The sequence below is a fragment of the Pleurodeles waltl genome, chromosome 11 (genome assembly GCF_031143425.1).
Source record: "Pleurodeles waltl isolate 20211129_DDA chromosome 11, aPleWal1.hap1.20221129, whole genome shotgun sequence".
Taxonomy (NCBI): Eukaryota; Metazoa; Chordata; class Amphibia; order Caudata; family Salamandridae; genus Pleurodeles; species Pleurodeles waltl.
The window spans coordinates 324,838,734-324,861,610 of NC_090450.1; the positions used below are offsets into that span (position 1 = coordinate 324,838,734).

Below are 22,877 nucleotides of genomic sequence, written 5' to 3' on the forward strand. Positions count from 1 at the left end.
AAGCACATGAAAGAAAATACTCAGTGTTAAAAAATAAAGGTACTTTATTTTAGTGACACAAATGCCAAAAATACCATAGAGACTATACTCCCTTAGGAGGTAAGTAATACACAAAGTATATACACTAGTATGCAGAAATAGCTGTAAAAACAGTTAGGAAACAGTGCACATAGTGAAAATCACTATAGTTAGAAATGGTCCTAGGGGGAACACAAACCATATACTAAGAAAGTGGAATGCCAATGTCGGTTTCCCACCTAGAAAAGGTTAGTGTGTAGAGGGGTGCTGGGAGTATTAGAAAACACCAAAGGTAAGTAATAGAACCACAGCAGAGCCCAGTAAAGCAGGAGTAAAGTACAGTAACGTTCCTAGAACACACAAGAACATGAGAAAGAAGATATTGCAAGAACCAGAAGAGACTGCAAGACAGCAATAGTGGATTCCTGGACCTGAAGACCCGAGGAAGAAGGGGACCAAGTCCAAGAAGCACTGAAGAGTCCGGGGAGAACAGGAGACTCTGCTAGCCCGGCTGAAGGTGCAAAAGGAGAACCACTGGTCAGTACAGCACCCAAGAAGACCGATGTGGGTTCCGGGTTGGTGCAGATGACATCCTACGCTGGATGGATGATTGCAGTCTGGTTTGTGTCGCTGGATTCAGCCTACAAGCATTAGCACAGACAAAGCTTGAATTAGCAGAAAATGGCACTGCCCGGGACCAGGAGGGACCTGGTGGACTCTACCCAGGTGGGGCAGTCAGAGGGGGCTCTCAGCAACTCAGAGCCCTCAGAAGACCAGGCACCGTGCACAGGAGTCCCACAGCACGGGGACAAAGAAGGTGCAAAAGGAGGCGCACGCAGCACTATAAGGAAGGGTCCCATGCCGCCGGAGAACCATGCAGGAAGCTGTGAGTTGCAGGAAGGGGTGCTGGAGCGGCACGGTGCACAAAGAACTTTGTGGAAGGATGCCAACAAGCCTTGGCAACTGCAAAACATGCAGTGCATGGGGGTACTATCTTGTGTGGAGGAGGCAAGCTCTTACCTCCACCAAAGTTGGACAGTAGAACGTCAGGACCACTTCAGTCCATCACCCATGAGGCTGGATCCACACACTTAATCAGGAAAGGGGGACCTACCCCACTGGTCGTCCCTACAAAGGGGTGCCTGCTGAGGCAGGGGAATGACTCCTTCTCTCCAAGGGAGAGTCCTTTGTTCTACTGGTGCAGGCTGAAGACAGGCTGTCCTCCGAGGATGCACGACCTGGAAACAGTTGCAGTTGCTGGCAGGAGCTGAAGATACAATGTTGCAGAAGTCGTCTTTGCTCCTGTGTTGCAGTTTGTAAAGTTCCTGGAGGGCTCAGATGCAGTTTCTTTGGTGAGAAGGTGAAGTAAAGAATGCAGAGGATTCTATGTCAGGACCGGAGGCTCTGATTATGCTTCTCTGTCCATGCTTTAATAAAACTCAGCAGCCAATAGGAAAGACTTTTAGTAAAAAAACTACAAATCCCATGAACCCACCATACACATGAACCATAGAGACCAGCCCTATAAAACCTTTGTGACCCAGCGTCTCTTCCTCTTTCTTTGCTGCTCTTGGTTATTCCTGTGCTGTTCTTTATTAAGACTCTCGGTGGCCTAGTCTTTTGTGAAGCAAGAACTTTCTTGGGAGCCGGGACTGCGCAACGCGCATTCCTACTTTTATTTCCATTGCGGGCTTCTCACGTGTGAGCTGGCAAGCGTCTTTTCCTCCACGTTGAGGGCTAGCCGACTCGTGCGTCTTCTCTGGCAGACGTGTCTTCCCTCTTTTAGAGCGCTCCACTTCGGGCCTCTTCTGCCTTCAGCCCTGTGCTCCCTCTGAACGCCCTGCCAGACATACTATAAAATTGTTACAGGCTTATGCCTCGAGCTTACTGCAGGTGCTCCCTCCACAATTGAACAAACTTCAGCTGCATTGGGGTATATATTTATAAGCTCCCCCTCTCCCCCTTCAGCCCGTTTTCTATAGTAGTGTTTTACTCCATTTCTGGGACGGATTGTGTAACGCTGACCAACATGTATGAGGAATATCAAGAAGGGGATGAAGGTTACTATTTTGAGGAAACTCATGTTAGTTCCTTTGAACAAGACCTTGTGCACGCGCTGGACGCAGGTGTGCGCCAGACGGTTAATGATGCACTAGCCAGACTATAACCCCTTTAAGGCACCACCTTTACGGTTTTGCGCAACAGCAGGGCTGGCTTCCCCCCTTGGACATGGTTAAAGGGTCTTTTACTCTACCTTCCAAGGACATTTATTCCGAAGCCTTCGAAAAACTAGTGGCTTCTTTGATAACTGAACACCCTTATAGTATACCTGAAGCTCCTCACACAGATGAGTTATCAGAGGACTCTGATGCAAATTCATCTCGAAGCTCGTCCAAGGGTGACTCCCAACCTCCGTGCAAACGCAGAGTGAAGTCCATCATACCTCTGCCGCCAAACAAGTTAAACTTTTGAACCGGGGGAGATTATCCATCCCAGATCTACTGCTTGGATTCCTCCCCCTGAAGTCGCAGATTATGTGAAGGATCACATTAGGCAAAGTTTGATATAGAAATGCATGCTTGATTACGCTTGGAATGCCCCAGACTGGATCTCCCTGACAAGGTAACAGAGACCCCGGAAGTTGATCCATCTATGGCAACGTACCTCGGTATGTACACATAAGATCCTAAGAAGGGAATCGACAGGGCTTGGAAATCCTGTCACGACAAACTCTTGGACTTGTCAGGCCCCTTAACAAAGATCTAGGAACTAGCTTAACAAGCGAAAGAATCCAATTCTCCTGTGGACATGGAAACCCTTATTGGTTGGTCACAAAGGGCTATTTGCTTGTTAGGTAATTCCAACTGTGCTATTTCAAATGAGCGGTGCCGCTCTATCCTGATGAAACTGGACCCTAAGTTAGCAGACCTTGCATCTTCTGAAGCGGGTCCTGCAGGCCAAGGCCTCTTATTCGGATCACCTTTCTAGAAAGAACTCTCTAATTTCGTTGCTACCTTTTCCAGCTTGGATAAGGCTCAGGGTTCAATCAAGAGAGCCCTTCGTCCTCTTTTTTCCTGGGCCGGACGCTTCAGGGGGAGACCGCTTGGCCGCGGATATCAGAATCCCACTGAAGAGAGCTTCAAAGGCAACAGGGGTAGAGGTGGCTACCAAGATCAATCCGCCACCTTCTATCCTTCAAGACGGTCCTTCAGAGGCTGCTTTCATAGAGGAAGGTTCAGAGGTGCAGCCGCCACCATCCAGGACTCCTCTCCTGCAAGTGAGAATTATTCCTTGGGAAGAGATCTCTTTAGGGGTCACACTCAATTGTTCTACTACAATTGGCAAAAGCTCTCCAACGATCCTTGGGTATTGGAATCCACTCTGGGATTCAAAACAGAATTTTTCCAATCCCCCATCAGATATACCCCCCAACGCGATGTATTTTTCCCTCTCCGATCGGACTTTCATTCACAAGGAAATTCTTTGTTCTACCTTTGTGCAGTGACCTGCGTATTCTGTCCCAAGAATATTCCACATTCCACATACTCATTATATACAGTGACGCCTCTGGACTTCAGGTTAATTGGGGAATCAACATATACGCCCCTAGTGGGTGTTCCGAACCAAAACATCCATATCTCAAAGTTAAACTCAGCCCCAACCACCTTAAATATTTGGGCATGTTCATTTCACCCGGCTTTCATCTGGAACCTTGTCCCACTGCAAAATATGTGAAACTGAGCTAGACTCCCTTTTAACATACGAAAATGTGGCCTATTTTAAAATGAGGATCTTGCCCCTTAATCGTTACGTGTTGCAAAACTAACCCTATCCAGTGCCCTAACAATCCTTCTCTTCATTGCAGCATGTGCTCACACAATTCCCATGAGTGGGAGGCACTCATGTTGCACTGGCTGTATGTATACAGGCCACATTGAAGGTAGGCCAGAGATCCCCAATCCTCAACTTTTTCACTGGGAATCCCAGCTTGCTTCCCTGAACAACTGGCTTTTTAACAATAGGAGCAACATGGCTGTACACCTAGAGCTTTAGTTGCTGGAACCACATGACATATACGCTCTTATCAATGGTGCACAAATCTCACATCCCTTACTCAACGTCATGAGGATTACACTCGAAAGTTGGAAGGCATCAGTCAAACATATTCGATGGCAGAGTAGGGTAACTGAAGAGACCTCTATGTAGCATGGTGCACTTCTTAAGCAGGTTACTGGGTTAACTGGGTTCCAGTTATGGACTTCATTGACTTTTTGAAACTTGGAGATGTTTGGGCAACTGAACATATGAAATTATTTTCACAGTTCAAGAGATTATTGGGCTATAAATTTCAATTAGAACTGAAGGTGGTCCTGCTGGGGGAATATGGATTGATGGGAAAGTGGCCTCAGTGCTCATCTATTTGATGGTCTGGGCTTCTGAACTTCAAAGAATGACATTACTAAACACTTTCATAGTACTGCCCCTCCCTCCACTGTGAGTGTGTGAAAGGGAGGCACGGACAGATGTGCTCTTGTGGAGGAAAGAGTATAAAGCATGAGGCTGTCCAGCTAAATACTTTGGATTTGGTCTAAATTGGCACAATTTAATGACGATTAGTAGAGCACCTGCAGAGGGTGATACAGTTTCTACTTTTTGAGATTCATTGTGTGTTGGACTTTATATTGTAAGTGTAAGACATCTGGTGCATAACGCTTTATGTATATGTGATTATTTGTAACGGAAATGCAAATAAAAAGAGTAATCCAAAAAAGGAATATCCCCTTGTGCATTCTTCTTAGTAATTCTAGTATGAACAGCTATTTAAAAGGATCGTAAAGAGCTGCACCTGGCACAGCTGGGTCTGTCTGGTGCATTATTGCTGTGAGGGTCCGGAGGTTAAAGAGATTCAATACACCCGGAGCAAAGCCCGATTAGACTGGTAGGACCAGTGCTTAATTTGTGCTTGTTGTTTCCGGTGCTGAGCACCGGTGCTTATTTTTGAGGGGCGGGGCTTATTCTCAAGCCTCAAGCATTTGCTGCGAGCAAAAGACACATATGGGAAAGACGGAGGAAGGGAAAAACGAAAAAGCGTCACAAAGGGAGAAATTAGAAAGCTGCAAGAGTGTGCAGAGGAGGCAGAGAGTGGCTGTATACGGATTGAAGAGGCCCGAGATGGCTTCAGGATTACGCCACCTCAGTATTCCTTGTTCACACATTTAATTGCAGCAGCCGCGTGTTTAAGAGGAGGGCTTTGGGCACCAGCACCTTTTTATTTACAAATTAACCACTGGGTGTGACATAATAGATACTAATAATGCAGCAATTAATGTAGCTAATATATTATTGTTAGTATTTAATACGGATAAAGGTCTGTGTGTAAAACATTGTTTGGAGGTCTGCTCCCTTAAGTGCTAAAGGGCAGTATTTAAGGTTCGACAGACAGAAGGCAACAACAAAACACGGCAGGGATCCTATCCGCTGTATCATAAGTGCCACATTCTAGAACACACTTGAAATAAGGTGGACTGGATAATCGCCACATTATGACGGAGTATTCCGTCCACCGAACTATACATTAAGGACCACCGTAATCACTTCAGTACAGTGAGCAGACTTTACCAATATGTAGTGCCCCCTCGTACAGTCATTCAGGAGACTTGGCACTGGTAAGTCTGAGAACTCCTTGTAAAATTTAGATGTCAGCTTGTCTTCACCAGGGATGGAAGGGTCTTGTCACTGCCAGTGACTACCTTTTGCGGAAGGTAGTATCCTTTAAGGGGGTGTTCAATAGTCCGTGATACCACCTACCAAACACGCCACTGCCGCCTTATTGATGTGCTCGAAGATATATTATTGAGAGTTGGTTCCCTTGGTTTTACACAGATGTGTACTAATCAGCCTACATATCGAGGACATCCGAGTAGTTGAATATGGTTAGCCTCTCTGATATTATAATATATGACACATGATGTAGCTCAAAATTTCCAGAGACAGGGCTATCTTCCTCATAACTTTATTGCACTGGCTGGTAAACCCTATTACTTGGTCTCTTGATCCGCTACTTCCATGAATTCTCTGACTGTCATTAATTTCAACAAAGGTCAAGAAAGTTTTTCAGCATATGCTGTCTTCAATTTTAGAAGTTTGGTGTTGCGTACGCTTAGATATCAGATTAAAAACCAAACAGTTGAGTAGACAGTAAATTGTTTAGCTAGGGAGTACTGGGCCTGCCAGGCATCTACATAATCAGTGTGCATTGTTCATTTGATACTTCCACCAGGAGACTCTTGCAGTGACTCAGCTTGTGTGAGCAATCTAGGAGTTTGTTTAAAGCTCACTACTAGGACATGTTGGATGTACTCATCTGGTATCCACTTCTGGACGTAGAAATTGGGATTTCTGCAAACTAAAAAGGTGACACCCCTCGAGCAGGGGAAGCATCTCTGCTGTCCCAATTTAGGAGCAAAGGTTGTGTGTGTCCTTGTGCTCAAGGGGGTTTCTTGCAGCATAGTTGTGCCATCTTTGTGACAATAAATATACGAAGGTACCTGTTGCAGCTCTATGTGGCTGTTTACGAACCACACATTCCAGCTCAAAATTCTGACATGTGGGTGGCAGCTGTGATAACATGGGTGTTTTTGCCTGTTCCACCACATCGTCGAAAGTGCCTGCCAGCATGGGGTTCTGTTTTAGAAACATCTCATATGTGTGCATAAGCTTACGCAGTATCGGTGTTATAGGGTGAGATGTTTAAGAAACTTTTTATTTTTTTATTTTATCCCCAATTTCCGAAGTCCTTTCTTAATTTCAGTCTTCAACGTCTGAGATCTGTTGTTCAGATGTACCCAGTCTAGTCACAAGCTTGTTGATTCTTCCATGTGTCCAAGGCATATGGCTAAGGGGTTGTGCAAAAACCACAAACGTACAAATGTTATACATAATTAATTGAAATCATTAGCTACAGTAAAACAGCATGTCATAAGATGCGGGATGAACCATGAACCATAGCACCTGCTGTGCAGTTAAAAACTAATTATTATTTTCTCGACCTTTAGTAAAAACGTTATAAAGTGTCAACTTAAAATAGTGTCGGTTGGATTAAAACATTCAAGAATTGCTTAAGGACAGGAGCAAATACCATGTTGGTTAAATGCCCTCCCCAGGAGGTTACCCTTATCCTGCAGCAAAGTTGGGCATATACATACCAAATGGAGTAAATCCTCTTTCCACATCCCACATAAGTGGCAGGGAGTCAATGCGCTGGTCTTTTGCCATAGAGGCTATTCTGAAGCAAAGGTAGGCGTCCATAGTGAAAGTTCAAGAACCTGCTTTTTAAAAACACGGGGAAGCCAGATTCGAGGTAGGGGAGTGACTTGAGGATCTTGCAGTTTTGTATCAAAATACAGGCATGGGATCTTTTTGATAGCCTCCTTGTCTCAGACAATCAAAAGTTTCTAAATTGAGCAGTTAATCAGTTTTTTTTAGCAAACTGCACAATACATTTAGATCCCAAAATGAACCCATACCAAATGTTTGGAAAATTGACTCCAGATACAGCGTAGTTGGGGTAGTAGGGCACTTGGCTATCGTGGACCACAACATTGTTGTAACAGGGTAGCCAGTTGTAGGTTTTAGCTTGCAGCAGATTTTGGTATAAGCACCCTGTCTGCCGTATGATTGTTTATCCCAAATTCTACACATATGTGTGCTGGTGAGATACTTCTAGGGAGATTAAAAATACCCCTGTATACTTTCGAAATTACTGTATCCAACAAAACAGCAGTCCCTTCAGGGCGCCCTACAAAGAACGGAAGACCAGTCACAAGGTGCTGCCTTTCTGCAAAGTTTGAAACCTCTGAGGCTGAAAGGAGCCTCTTGCATCCAAAACAATTCCTAGATATTTGAACTCATTCACAATTAAGAAGTCTATCTTTCCATCAATGTTAGCTAAGGTTGTTTGCATATCAAGAAACGCTGATTTCAAATCAGTGTCCTGCTCCAGGAGACTCTTGCAGCGATTCCGCTTGTGAGCCATCTGTTGAATTGCCATTTCCTATGTTTAGGGTCGATCTTGCCTATGTTAATAAAGGTGCTAACTGAATTTCAGGGTATTTTTTGTCTCATGTTGGTAGTCTATTTCCCCTCATGTGGAAGAGACCAGAAAAGGTTGATACGTAATGTGTGGACTACAGATACGAGGTTACAACTACGAGTTTTTGCCCACAAAGTTACTCAGATCTGTATGAGGTGATGATGTGGATGGTCATGTCCCACATGCCACAGCATATAGCCAGCTTAGTTGTGGTCTCTTGAAGTAGTATTGGGATCCCGTACCATCACCGCCCACACTTAGGTGAAAGCACCAGTCCCTTCTAGGTCTTCATCCTCCAGGGGAGGTCCCCAGCCACTCAAGATTGCCTCACATTCCACACTGGCACCCACATGGGCCGCAGCACACGTGGTGAACATGGCACTTGCCAATTAGTCTGCCGGCAGCAACTCACTAAGGAGACTTTTTGGATATGTCCTACTTGTTTATTTGGAACATACTGTGCTTCCCAAGGGGCAGCTGTCCAATCAGCTTTTAGGAATGGCTGGGCCTACCTGCCGTACCCCAGAGCAGCACCACAAGCCAACTCAGTAAGGTTGACATTTGGTGAGATCCTCAGGCCTCAGAAAATTAACTGTGACTCTGTTGTACGGTTCCTACTAACAGGGCTGCGTATTAGGACAACAGAATGTAGAGGACGGAGTCCTTCCACTCCATGAAAGACTGAAGGCCCAATTCCTGGCTAGCTCACAGAGCCTCACCCAAACCCCTAATTGTGAAGGGGTGGAGGGTGATTATGGCAAACTAAACATGACACTCTGACTTCCAAAGAAGTTGTGGAAACAGACCTCACCCTTTCATTATATTACTCATGCATGCCCAGGTGAAAACACAAGAGAGATACAAGATAAGTTTTCAAAACATTTATAGAAACAATCATAATCATGGCTGGAAGATTAGCGCCAGCCAGCTGCATGTCGAATACAGCATTTGTCCCAGGGTGGAACGCCCCTTTGCTTCTTCTGTGTCAGTGAACCATTTATACAACAAAACCCACACTGTGTTAGAAGTACAGCTCTAATGCAATGTTATCTCTAGATATTAGAAGCTGTCTCCTTAGCGGGCAATTTACGCACTAGGATATTGTATGTTGTCTTCCTAGCTTTGAGCAGAAAGTACTAATCATGTGTTGAGAAAAGGCTAACTAAAACTAGCAACTTGTACACTGTATCCCTAGAATAATATCATGCAAGCAAAGTGTGTAAAGTGTCACAAATAAAAGCAATGCAGCTAAAACGTGTAAAATCTAAAATCTAACATGAAACTAAAATAGGGAACCAACGGTGGTCCAAGAATGCCTCACTACAACCTAGCCTCCAGCTACTTCATCCACTGCCAGCAACTCTTCACAATTGGGCCGAGGAGCAGCAAACCATGCCCTGCGTCTTCAAATAGCCACAGTGAAGGCCTCTTCTCATTTGTTGCAGCTGCCAGACCAAAGAGTGGCCATCACTGCACTCATCAGTAAGCCAGATTCGCTGATATAAGGCCCAGAGCCGTATCTAAACTTTAAAGTAAGTCGTTCATCTGCTTTCAGTGGCTGCTTGATCACTATTATAGATTGCCATATAGTTTGTCAGGTAGCATCCTGTATGAAGATTTGAATTTTTTAATAATGCCAAAGCAACTAGGAATTAAATAAATGGTTCCATGGAGGGAGCTAGTAGATATGCCTTGGCAATCCTTTCATGAAAAAGTTGATTGGTTACCAGTTAGTACTTCATTGGAAAATAAAGTTTACAATGAACTGTTAAAAGAATTTCGGCAACTCTCAATAAGAAAGTGCTGGAGTAATTGGAAAGAAGCAAGACATCTAGCTCAACACAGGACATCCTTCTAGAGCAGTGGTTCCCAACCTGGGGTCCGGGGAGGGGAGTCCCAGGATTCCAATAATGATTCAATGGGGATCTTCAGGTTCCAGTACTGATAAAGTGGGGGTCCACAGAAGACAAAAGGTTGGGAACCACTGTTCTAGAGGATTAAAAAAACTGCAACACCATTAAACAGGGAGGTACAAAAAGCTTCACATAGGGCCGTTAAGGCTCCTAGAGACTACAATTTTTTGTTCAACCACTAGTAAGGAAAGACGCCACCAGATGCCACAGATCCTACTAATTTTAGACTAATACCACAAATGCTTTTAGAGAAAGCAGCTACTTCACAATTGCAGCTAATTAAAAAAAAAACTCCAAATTGTTTGATTCTGTACAGGGAGGTTTCAGGCCACACTTACGGACTTGACATTGTGTCAGCTATTGATGACCTTAGAATGACAGCAGACAGTGGCTGAATGTGAGAGCAATTCTGTTAAACCTGTGTGCAGAATTCAACACTGTAGATCACACAAACAGTTCGATCAGCTGAGTAGTTTAAACATCAAAGGCACTCCAATGGCTAACCTCTTTTCTGTCAGAAAGATCCCTGGCAGTCCACATTTTAGGTCTAATTTCCTTAGTCAACTGGGGAGTTACAAGGGTACCCATTATCTTTCTCACTGTTCCATGTTTATGTCATTATAACCCAACTGAATGAGCCTCACCCCGGCACCACCTCAGAATTTGGGTATATTACTTAACCAAGAAGTTTTCCATAGATGCTTTTGTGACCACTGTCACCAACTTCTCTTTCTACAGTTTAAGAATATAGCGTTTGTTGGAGCCATGATGGGGACCAAGATGGCAGTGTTTTAGAAAAGTCTGAAACCAGATCCTGCATAGCATAGCAAATCCACTGAACCCTCAGCCTGAAGATCTGATATCTCCAACGGCAATGGCTCTCTAGCTGCCACAGTGCCGAATTCTGCATTCCCTGTTGTGAAAAAACGTTGCGGGGCACTTCTTGGTGCCCACATTTTGGGGTGCCCTTTTTCTCAAGAAGTAGGCGGCCATGCTGAGTCCTGCCAATCTGCGTGGCCCTTATTAACATCTCTGCCAGAATTTGATCCGTAGCACCATGGAAAAAGAAGACCAAGTGGGCCACATGGAGGATGCATTATTAAAAGAGAATTACCATAGACAGGCAGAAAGAGTTAGTACACTGCCCTGCCCTGGGAGATGGCCCCTCATCGCCACAGCTGTGACCGTCATAGCAAGCGGAGAGCAGCAGTTGTCCATAGTTTGGGCACTTCCCTGCACTTCTTTATGGAAATAAACAGGGGAACAGCATGACTCCGGTAATGCATAGCAGTTGGAAGCAGCCCGAACAAGCTATAAAGAAAGATTCTAGTTGGCCTCCATCTTATACTCATAGAGAGCCCATTTGGCCTTGGGTGAGCGGCAAAAGCAAAAAGAACAGATGATGGACCAAATGCTGAACAAATTAAACATTCTCCCTAGTCACAGATCTGGGTTTAATCTATTGTTTTTTTCCTTACCATGCCACCCCAGTTTGGACCCAGCCATATGCAAATCAGTCTTGACTCTGCTCCTATGGAACAGTCCAGTTTAAACTGCCAGGTCAGGCCCTTCCTGTCCAGAAGGAAGCATCATAGAACAGGTTTCGGTGTATCACCCTTCATCATCGCAGAAAGAGCAAACAAAAAAAACAGTATCACCACAAGCAAATGTTGGTTAAATAGAAGCAATCAAAAGATGTCAGAGAACAATTCACAATTAGAAGCTGTGGTTTGAGTTAACACACATTCTAGTCGTTTCCATCACAATCTACTTTGGTGCAGGGTCCACCAGGACCTAGGTACAAAAATGAGACACCTTGCACTAATTGAAACACAGATATATAGGACTTAGGAATTAGGGTAAAATATGTTTTGTTTAACAATTTTTAGGCAAAATTGGATATAACCTCTACAACGAAGACTTATGCAAGATAATTGTTTGTGTAACCGTTACTCAAACGTTCTAGGAAGTATCAACGCTTTGACAAATGAATTAACTTTCAGTACGAAACTGTCACATCTGCTCTTGTAAACATTTATTAAGCATTTGTTGAAAAATTTCCAGTTTTGATTCTAACATTTCTAACAAATAATAATAATGTTAATAATGTTCCTAGATATTAATTTCCATTTAGTTTGCTTTGTTTAACAATGATGATTTCAGCACATTATATTTTGTATTAAAAAATGGTTAAATGGATATATTAAAAGTAAAAGATTAGGAAATGTTGCCTCTCATAAGCACGTTTTCTTTTATTTATTTTTTCCTGCAATAAATATTATCTTTAAAAAAGTGTTCCAGGGATTCCACTGGTGCATGCATAAATTCTAAAGGACATTGATTTCAGATACAGTCCAGTGCCAGTGGAGTACTTCCTTTCCCTCTCTCAGTGTTATGATCTGCCAAGTTTCAGGAGCATTCACAGAAACGTCCACCAAAAATTGATAAGATTTCGTTCAGGGAATTGTTACATTAGATCTGGGCAGTGCATTTGTCAGCTCTGTGGTCTCAAAATAACTCACAGTGCAAGCCTTGAGGATGTTTCGTTGCAAGGGGCAGTTCCCGAATGTCGTAATGTGCTTCGCTGCTGGGATTTCCTTTCTAATGGGCCATACATCCCACATTTTCCTAATAGGCAGTACAGATCTGCTGGCAGTAAAGTTTACAAAAAGTCATGGATGCAAAGCTTGATTTAATCTCAGACACAGGTAATTACTGAGGGCCGCATACCAATCCACTGATCAGATCTGCTGGCAGTAAAGTACTGCAAAGGTTACATGTACAGTGCTGTCAAGTGTGTTACTAGGAACCTGGAATCTTCTGGAAGTGTTTACTCTTGTTCCTTCTTATTATATTCAAGGCTCAGGAGTTGTTTAGAAGAATCTGAAATGTGTGACGCCATTATTCTCAAATTCCATCTTATACCCTACAACATAACTTTATGTCAGTATTTGGAACGTATTGTGTTACATGCAGATCAACATGCATGTTTGACCTGACAGCCTTAGGGTGGTCACCCCCAACTTTTTGCCTGCCTCCCTTCACTTTTTTGACAATCTTCTTGCTGGTTCTAGGACCCTGCACACCTTACCACTGCTAACCAGTGCTAAAGTGCATATGCTCTCTCCCTTAAAACATGGTAATATTGGTTCATACCCAATTGGCATATTTGACCTACTTGTAAGTCCCTAGTAAAGTGCATGACATGTGCAGAGGGCCTGTAAATTGAATGCTACTAGTGGGCCTGCAGCATTGGTTGTGCCACCCACATAAGTAGCCCCTTAACTATGCCTCAGGGCTGCCATTGCAAGGCCTGTGTCTGCAGTTTCACTGACACTTCGACTTGGCATGTAAAAGCAATTGTGAAGCCTTAAACTCCCCTTTTTCTACATATAAGTCTCCCCTAAGGATAGGCCCTAGTTAACCTATAGGGCAGGGTGCTGTGTAGGTAAAAGGCAGGACATGTACCTGTGTAGTTCACATGTCCTGGTAGTGGAAAACTCCTAAATTTGTTTTCCACTGCTGTGAATCATGTTCCCTGCATAGGCTCACATTAGGGCTACCCTCATATACTGTTTGAGTGGTCTGATCAGAAAGGGGTAAACAGGTCATATTTAGTATGGCCAGAATGGTAATAGAAAATCCTGCTTATAGGTGAGGTTGGAATTTATATTACTATTTTAGAAATGCCACTTTTAGAAACTGAGCATTTCCCTGCACTTAAAATCAATCTGTGCCTTACAGCCTGCCTCCAATCCACATCTGAGCTGGTTGACAGCTCCCTTGTGCATTTCGCCCAGACAACCACAAACACAGGATGCTCAGTTACACTTGTACACATCTGCATACTGAATCGGTCTTCCTGGGCTGGAAAGGAGGGGCTTGTGGCCTGCCCTCAAACAATCGATTGCCAACCCCCCTACTGGGACCTAGGCAGACAGACCTGTACTGAAAGATGACCTTATGTGCTTCAAAACCACTCTTTGAAGTCTCCCCCACTTCAAAGGCACTTTTGGGTATGTAAAATGGGTCCCTGACCCTACCAACTCAGACACTTCTTGGGACAGGCACTCTGAACCAGATCCTCCAGTATGCCAAGAGGAGCTGCTTGGCTGCCCAAAGGACTCACCTGGACTGCTTTGCAGTGAAGGACTGCTGCCTTGCTGTTACCCTGCTACCTTGCTGGCATCTGGCTCTGCTGAGAAGTGCTCACCAAGGGCTTGGATTGAGCTTGCCTCCTGTTCCTGAAGTCTCAGGGCCAAAAAGACTTCTCCTTTTCAAGGAAACTCCTTGTGCTGTGAAAAATCGACGCACAGCCTGACTAGCAGTGAAAGAACCACCGCATCGCTGAACCGGAACAACGCAGCCCGGCTCCATGAGTGGGGATGCACAGCCATACTGGATGCACAGCCATACCGGATCACGCATTAGTGAGCTGGAACGACGCAGCCGGACTTCCTGCGTGAGGAATCGACGCAGCACCTGCTGTGTGACAAACTCTGACGCATCGCCACACCGGATCAACGCAGCAGCTGTGACTTCGTCCTGCATGGCCAGGATTTCCACGCATTGTCCCTGGGCATCAAAAGACCCCGCACTGCAGTGACGATCAAAGACTGCGCACAGGAAATCGACCCAAAGCCCTTGCAGCATGGGAAGAATCGACACATCGTCTGTGCGCATCCGTAAATCTGCCACCCACCTTCCTTTTTCCACTCATCTCCTCCTCTGCGGTCTTCTTGTGTGTAATTTTGACGCATACCAGGTACTTTGTGCACACAAGAGGCAACTGTTGATTCTTACAGACTTAAGACTCTTATTATTGCAAAAGTGCTATTTCAACTGGTGCTTATCAAATCTTGATAATTGTGACCTTAATTTACTCAGATAAAGATCTTCTATTTTTCTAAACCTGTGTGGTGTACTTTTGTGGTGTTTTCACTGTGTTATTGTATGATTTATTGCACAAATACTTTACACATTGCCTTCTAAGTTAAGCCTGACTGCTTAGTGCCAGGCTACCAGAGGGTGGGCACAGGATAATTTGGACTGTGTGAGACTTACCCTGACTAGGATTGTGGTCCCTACTCTGACAAGAGTGTATATCCTCTGCCAACTAGAGACCCCATTTCTAACAATGCAGATATGTTGAAAACAACACAATGTCCACAGATGTGAAATTAATTGCTGTTTTTCTAAGTCGTCAAGCTTGTGCAAGCATAATGGTTCTATTTCAAAGTATCTACACTGGTAACCAGTGATGTTGCACAAACAGTTCTACTTGGACATTATATTTTTCAAATAATTATGATTTATTACCTAAAAACTAAGAGAACTGTATCCGGTTGAAGTACTAACAAGCAGGTTTCATGATCTACTGTTCATGCCATGTTTATCCAGTTTAAGATACTTCAATCAAGACCAGAGTTGGACTAAGAATCATAGGAACTCTAACCTTTGTATGTCTTGGAAAGTTGTGCCACCAACTCCACTTTATTTTTTTTTAGGCCTCGCCTTCACTTCTTCCCTGAATTAACAATGTCTGATCCCACTGAAAGTGATCCACGTTTTTGATCCAATCTTGGGGCCTGATTTAAATTTCGGTGAATTGGTTACTTCATCATAACAGTGACGGATATCCTGTCCGTGGAAATAAAAATCCCACAGGACACAATGAGATTTGTATTTCACCAGATGGGATATCCGTCACTGTTTTGATGAAGTAACCTGTCTGCCGAAATCTAAATCAGGCCCTTAGTCTCTGAAGCACAAAGGTGTTCTCAAAGTGGGCCAACATCCTTTAGTCAATGCTGGCCCTTAGCTCCCTTATCCCAGGCTATGGGGTGAATGACGTTGGTGCCATTCCTGGAGTGAAAATTGCCCTTTCCCATATAAACTCATGTAGTGCCCCATAACGGTTGTCCGTTTCTGTTTGGAATAGCTGTCCGGTTTACATATATTTGTAAACAAAGATTCATGTTAAAATCACGCAAGAAATTAAAAGTTGAGCAGTTTAACTACTCAACCTCTATAGTAGATTTGCCCATGGCACTGCATTCTATCATTTCCGACACCTAGTGCATAAATGCGATAATGGTGTCACACAACCATCTTTTTCTTTTTTTTAGTGTAGCCTATTTTTGCCTGCCCTACTACTGTACTTGTTTTGATTTCTGTTTTTAAAGATTTAGCTGTGACTAGTCAATGAGATTGTAATTGCTTGTTACCAGAGTTCCAAACCTTCTGCACAACATCCAGTAGTAAGCCCGACTGCTCAACTCACAATCTTTGGGGGGTGGGGGGGTTAAATTCATACAAAATAAGTCACTAGGTTAACCAATTCTACCAAACAATAGTACCCGAGACCCTGGGACACAAGAGATGATGAACAATACTTACCATGCATAATGCCCAAAGCCTCTAAGGACGAAAGATTGTGTAAAAGGTATTCGTGCCACTCTTGTGACAGCTAAAAAATCAGTCCGACGTTTCGCTGGGTGCTGCTGTTTGTAGCAAGTGTACAGTCATTTGCCGAATTACAGCCTGGGATGCTGAGAAAAATCAGCTGCTCAAGACTTTATTTTGGCTCAGCATGAAACAATAAAAGAAAGGTGGACAGAGGAGCATGCACACAATCTGTGACAACCGTGGATGACTGGGATAGACAGGTACAAACAGCTGACCCTCTGGGATTGCATCTGGGGGTGAGGCCTTGCAGTAACCATGTCAGCCCGCTCTGGGAAGCCAGGGTGGGGTTAGACATGTAGCAGCAAGATCCCCAGCAGCCCCAGAGTTTGAATATGTTGGTTTCGACTGGGTTCCTGTTCAAATAAGGGATTGACTCTTTATCAGTGTGCAACAGTTTACCCGTTACGGGGACTATTAGGCACTGTTTAGAGTATTAGGTACGCCGGCTTGACTGGACAAAGTACAGAGTTTTGATGAAATAAATTGGTACAGTGATTCTGTGGTGGAGGCAGCGGCTGTAAATAATGTGAAGGGAGGGGAAGAGTAGGGTAATAAATTAGATTATGATTCAGCTTCAGAGTCGGCGTACGAAACTTCACTACAAAATAGGGATATGTATATATTATTTTGGATGATTGGAGAAGAGGTTCTTGCAACATGCATATTCACTTTCAAGTGTATAGAACACTGTTGAGCAAATCGTCAGAACCTCTGTAGCCTGGAGGGTAAGGAAATCCAAAGGTCTTCAAAGCGTAATAGACCAAGCCTAGTCTAAAAGCTCCTCAAGGGTCGGACATGAAAAAATGGTCCTAGAGGGACTAAGGGACCCAAGTAATTAAATAGCTATTGACACAGACGCATCTAAGATGCCCACCTGGTAAACTCCATAAAAAACGTAATGGGAAAACATTTCAGAATGATAAGGAAGGAAAGCACAAACGTGGCCTTCTCTTTCCAAAGGCCCGATTATATGTCCCTAATTTCTCGGATCATGGCAGAGATACAAGACACAATGGAGTCTGGTATATAACCCTTGGAGCAAACACTGTCCTCCTCGCCCTGTTTGTTTAGACAGCTAATGGGGGGAACCTCGGAAGGAAACATACAGGGCAGTAGTATCAAGGACTCACATACTGTACCGGAGGATCCAGGCACACGTGGAACTTGTTGAATATCAAAGAAGGCCTCAAACACCAACCCCGTAAGCCAAGGAAACTAATCTAATAGGTCGCCATCAAGTATGGAGAATATTTCCCACCAAGATTTACCTCCCAATACAGATATCGATCTGAATATATAACCCAGCTCATCCTCCTTCATGCTGGACATAATGGTACTGATGCAAAAATGCTGCAATGCATCTTTGAGGCCATAGTTTTAAATATAGATACCTTTTAAAAAAATCAAAAGCCATATTTTTATGCCTTGGCTACAGAATTACAATGAATAAATAACTAGGAAAAAATTTACCCGGGGAGAGGTGAGGGTGAAGTACAGCAACAGCTGGCTCTTAAGTATTACCATGGGTGTGGGGGGGTGTGGATATATATCTGTCAAAAGCAAATAGCAAGTTATGCTCACTTGGGAAAAATATTACAAAATGTTTTATTCATCAAGACGCGTTTCAGCCATCACCGCGGCCTTGCTCACATGATCATCCTACATTTTGAACTTCCTCAAATATTCGTAGTAAACATAAAGAGCAGACTAATGTGACATGCGAGTTAAGTCACCATCTTAGAGTGGTTCACTTTGGCACACATTATATAGTTTATGGACTAACAATACTTGATTGCTATTTAATTTCAGGGCACTTATCTATAAAACACCCAATGATATATAAACTTCGATCAAATAACATGATATGAAATTATATGCTAAATATACTGTCTAGAAATTTCATCCCAAAATAAATGTTGTATAAGAACGTGGGTGCCATCTTTGAATGGGGCACTTCAACATAAATTAAATGATAAAGAATCAACATTACATAATTGCTGCTGTATTTATATCAATATGTTTCCCATTGGGAGAAACTTTCAACCTGGAAAGACAGAGGGATAATCAGTTGGGAGAAATATATATATATATATATTTTTTTAAGAGAGAACATCCTAATTTACTGACTCTTTATCTATTACCAGAGATACATAAAGATCCTTTAACCTCACCGGGAAGAACTATGGTTTCCTCTAGGGAGAGTGCCACAGAGAATGTTTCAAAATATGTAGATGAGATATTGAGAGATTTTGTACAGAATCTTCATTCTTATGTTAAAGACAAAAAAGTTTTTTTGGGCAAGATTAATGGGATCCCCTGGGAACCAGATTTTTCATTTATGACCTTTGACGTCAATTCATTGTACACGATTACTGATCACGAACAAGGTGTGGTTGCTATTGAACATTTCCTAAGAGCGAGACCCATCAGATTTCTTGACCACACCAATATGATAATCGAGATGATGGGGCATTGTTTGAAAAATAATATCTTTCTGTTTAATGATAAATTATACCAACAGCTACGCAGAACCGCAATGGGCACTTGCTTCGCCCCCAGCTTTGTGAATCTTTTCCTGGGGTGGTGAGAGGAGCAGGTGCTATTAATGGTGAGGTGCATACTTGTCTGTTCAGAACGCCCACAGCAGGGAACAACATTCTTCATGTGGATAGTGACCATCTGGCAAATCTAAAGTGGAGCATTCCCTATGGTGAGCTCCTTAGGGAAAAAATAAAGTGCATTACTGAAGTTATCTTTAAGGGAGGAACAAAAGAACGTGATGGCCAGGTTCAGGGAATGGGTTTATACCATGTAGATTCTGGAGAGAGCTGTGAAACACGCCTCTCAAATTGGAAGGGACAGTATACTCTTTAAGAACAAGAAGGTACCCACCACAGAAATTACCAAAAGAGTCATCTGTGAATACAATGGCAATTCTTGAGAAATCAGCCATATATTGAATAGACACTTGGGATACTTAAAAGTGACACCACTATTGGAAGGGAGATAGAAGAGAGACCAGCTATCACATACAAGATCTCTTAGAGATTGACTAATAATGAATGATATTACTATGACCAAAGGGATGGGTGATTTTGATTTGAAAGGATTTTTTCCTTGTGGACATTGCAAAGCCTGTAAAAATAGTTCCATTACGAGAGAATACCCTGTAGTAGGAAATAAAAAACACAAGATCAGGCAATTTCTCACCTGCAGTTCCCAAATATGTGGTATATATACTTGTATGACCTTGCTCTCTAAGATATGTGGGGAGCACAGTATGTGCAGTAAGAAAACATTCAGGTACATCTGAAAGCAATCGACCATAGGGATGCAAAATAACCAGTGGCTAGACATTTCCAAGAAAAACACGGAGGTGATCGCAATAAACTCTCATTCTTTGCAGTAGAACAAATTATCTGCAATCCAAAAGGAGGTAACCGGACCTTACGTTTGAAGCAAAGAGAATCTGAAATAATCATTGATCTTGAGGCCTTGAATCCAGGTGGTTTAAACTTGGACGAAGAACTAAATATCCATTTACACCATTGACGTTTCCGTTTCATTGTCAATAATCTTCTGTAATCTTTTGAGTAAATATTGTATGGGGAGACATGGAAGACATGGGTATAATAGGTGCATCTGGTAAAGAAGATACAACTGTTGCCCCCCGTTTTACAGTTTATCTTTTACCTCTTAACTCTTTTACTTTCTCTACACATATGATTCCCTTTTCTGGTCTTTGTTTCCTCTGTTGTTTCTGGTCTTAATTTAATCCCATAATTACAATTTTACATTTCTGAGTATGGTACAATTTGAAGACATTGGTTTTTCTTCCTTCCTTTTCTGACAATTTATGCAATATATACATTTTTCTCTGTGATTTCTCTCACCATTGTTTCCCGTCTTGTGTCTCCCCGTTCCGATTCAGGGACTATATATATATATTTATATATAAAATGTATTTTTTTCCATAGGAAAATACGAGCGGAATGTACATTTTTTGTGAGTATATAGAGAATGTGACATAATTTAGAATGCGCTTATTGGGTCATAAATTTGACCGTCATAAACTTATATGAAATTACATGTATTGTTGGTCCATAACCTAAATAATGTGTGCCAAAGTGAACCACTCTAAGATGGTGACTACACTCGCATGTCACTTTAGTCCGTTCCTTATCTTTACTCCGAATATTTGAGGAAGTGCAAAATGATTATATGATCAAGGCTGTGGTGACCGCCGAAACGCGTCTTGTTGAATAAAAACTTTTTGTAATATTTTCCCCGAGTGAGCAGTGGGTCTGCTTTGGAGTACTTCTGTGGATGTTGTACACACACATATAAATATATATATATATATATATATATATATATATATATATATATATATATATATATATATATATATATATATGTATGGTCTAGGGAAAAAGGAGACCAGATTAAATATTGAAACGCCCTTGAAATGAAGGTACAACATAGTCCAGTTTACAGCGGTTTTACTGCACTCTGTCAATTTTGAGCTATGAGGAACGTAGCACAAAAGAGAACTACAGAAATACAAGGCAAGGATGTGAAAAGTTTATGGGTATTCATGGAACATGACTTAGAAAGCAAAAGTGGCAAAAGGCACAGAAAGTTAAATCCCCTCAATTGGTCTAGATTGCTACAGATTTTCTTATAATGTCCAAGTCTCCCCTTAATATCATCCAATGAGTTGAAGTAAGTAGGGTTTTGAAAAGTAAAAGTAAAGCAGGTGCAGAGGTGAAAAAGATTATTTTTTGTGCTGGTTAGAGATAACCTGCTGAATGCCAAAAGAGAATTAAAAAAGCAAGTAGTAAAGATCTCATTGGGAGTGGAGCTTGAATTTAGTGCATTCCCCAAGGTGGGTTTTTAACAATGCCATGGTGGTCATCATGCAAATCAAGTTAGGTTTGACCTACCTGGTGCTCAGAATAGCACCAGGCATATATTAAATTAGAGAGAAGCTATCTTGAAAATTACCCTGCACAAGGAGAGTGCAGTAATGATGGGCATCAAGAACTAGGCCCATCAAATATACCTGCTTATGATGAGAAGACGAAGTTAACAAGAAGTGGTGTGATTTAACTGGTGTTGACTAGGGATGGTGTTCAATGCACAGACTTACAATGTTTTCCTTTAACACGCATGGACCTAATTATGTACTGAAGCAGCAAACTTTCAAACAAATAGATACTATGAAATGCTGTGTTTCCAGGAAGTATGGCTGTGCACGGAGCCCTGACAGATAGTTTTTTTTTTGCAAGTATCACAGGGAGCATCAAACAACCCCTCAGGAAGCCAGTCAGGGGATATTTTAACAGTAATATTAACCAAATTTCCTCATAGATATGGGAAACCAATACCAGAAGTAACTGGATGCTAGCTGGCGGTGTGCAATTATCTAATGCTAAGACAGAATTGTGTTATTGTTATTAATATCTATCTGCAAGTGAAGAGCTCATTTGTTTAGAAGGGTAAGACGGAGATGTTTAAGAAGGACCTGGCTAAAATATGTTCAAAGTATCCACAACATTTGCTTGTATTATTGGATGATTTTAGTCGTAGGTTAGTCCCTTGTATGATTGATCAAATGTATGAAGAATTATTGTCTACATTCAATAAAAGTTTTGCCAGTTTTCCTGTAAATGTTTTATCAGTGAGAGACACATCCCTCCTATATTTCCTCCCAAAAATGGTTTAGTCTGTCCCAATGGACATTTCCCAACGGTTACCCCGGCAAGACAAAAACATTCTGTAGGGGAACTTGAACTGCTTAACTGATTATGTGTTGGCTACAGGCTCTTCATTCTATCCACCTAGTCCAGGTGCTGTTTCCCCTTTGGGTTCACAACTTGTTGATACCAATAAATTTACAAATCCGCTTATGGAGAAGCTTACTGACAGCGACCTTCCAGACGAAACTCTCGTGAAATCAAGCTGCTCTATTGCCCAGACACCAGCAAAACTTTTGTCCTGGAATGTGGCTGGCATCAATAGCAAACTCGCAGACAATGAGTGGGGGGCATTTGTTGAAAATTTTAATGTATGTATGTTCCAGGAAACATGGGCCAAAAACTGCACATATAGACAGGGTTTCAGTTCTTTTTTTAAACCGGCTATGCAGTCTTTAGCAGGTAGGGCAGCAGGGGGCTTATGTACTTGGGTAAAATCGACAGAGGTGGGAGGAATAAAGGAGATATATGGGGACTCCCATTACATTTTGGCTATTGCTATCCAGCCAATCTCAGGCCCCCCTGTTCTCTGTATAAACATTTATAGAAGGCCGGGACCCTCTAACAATTGCTCTACTATTATTGAGCTAATAAACACTCTAATCTCAGATTTTCGTCTTAAATATC

At 42.5% G+C, this 22,877-nt stretch overlaps 1 protein-coding gene across 8 annotated transcripts in view; it reads right to left on the bottom strand.

The window, feature by feature from the left end:
- Window positions 1-22,877, bottom strand: part of WDR53 (WD repeat domain 53) — a 167,102-nt gene that overhangs the window by 44,516 nt on the left and 99,709 nt on the right. Inside the window, exon 3 of one of the 8 annotated variants that reach the window (XR_011199402.1) lies at window positions 11,502-11,639. The exons of 6 other annotated variants lie outside the window; for them this stretch is intronic. Coding sequence is in view for 1 of the 2 variants with exons in the window: in XM_069213595.1 (XP_069069696.1) it covers window positions 11,502-11,504 (3 nt within the window). In the remaining variant the exon portion in view is untranslated. Of the gene's footprint in view, window positions 1-11,501; window positions 11,640-22,877 lie in introns of those variants that run through there. One more of the 8 variants, XM_069213595.1, reaches the window with a different exon arrangement.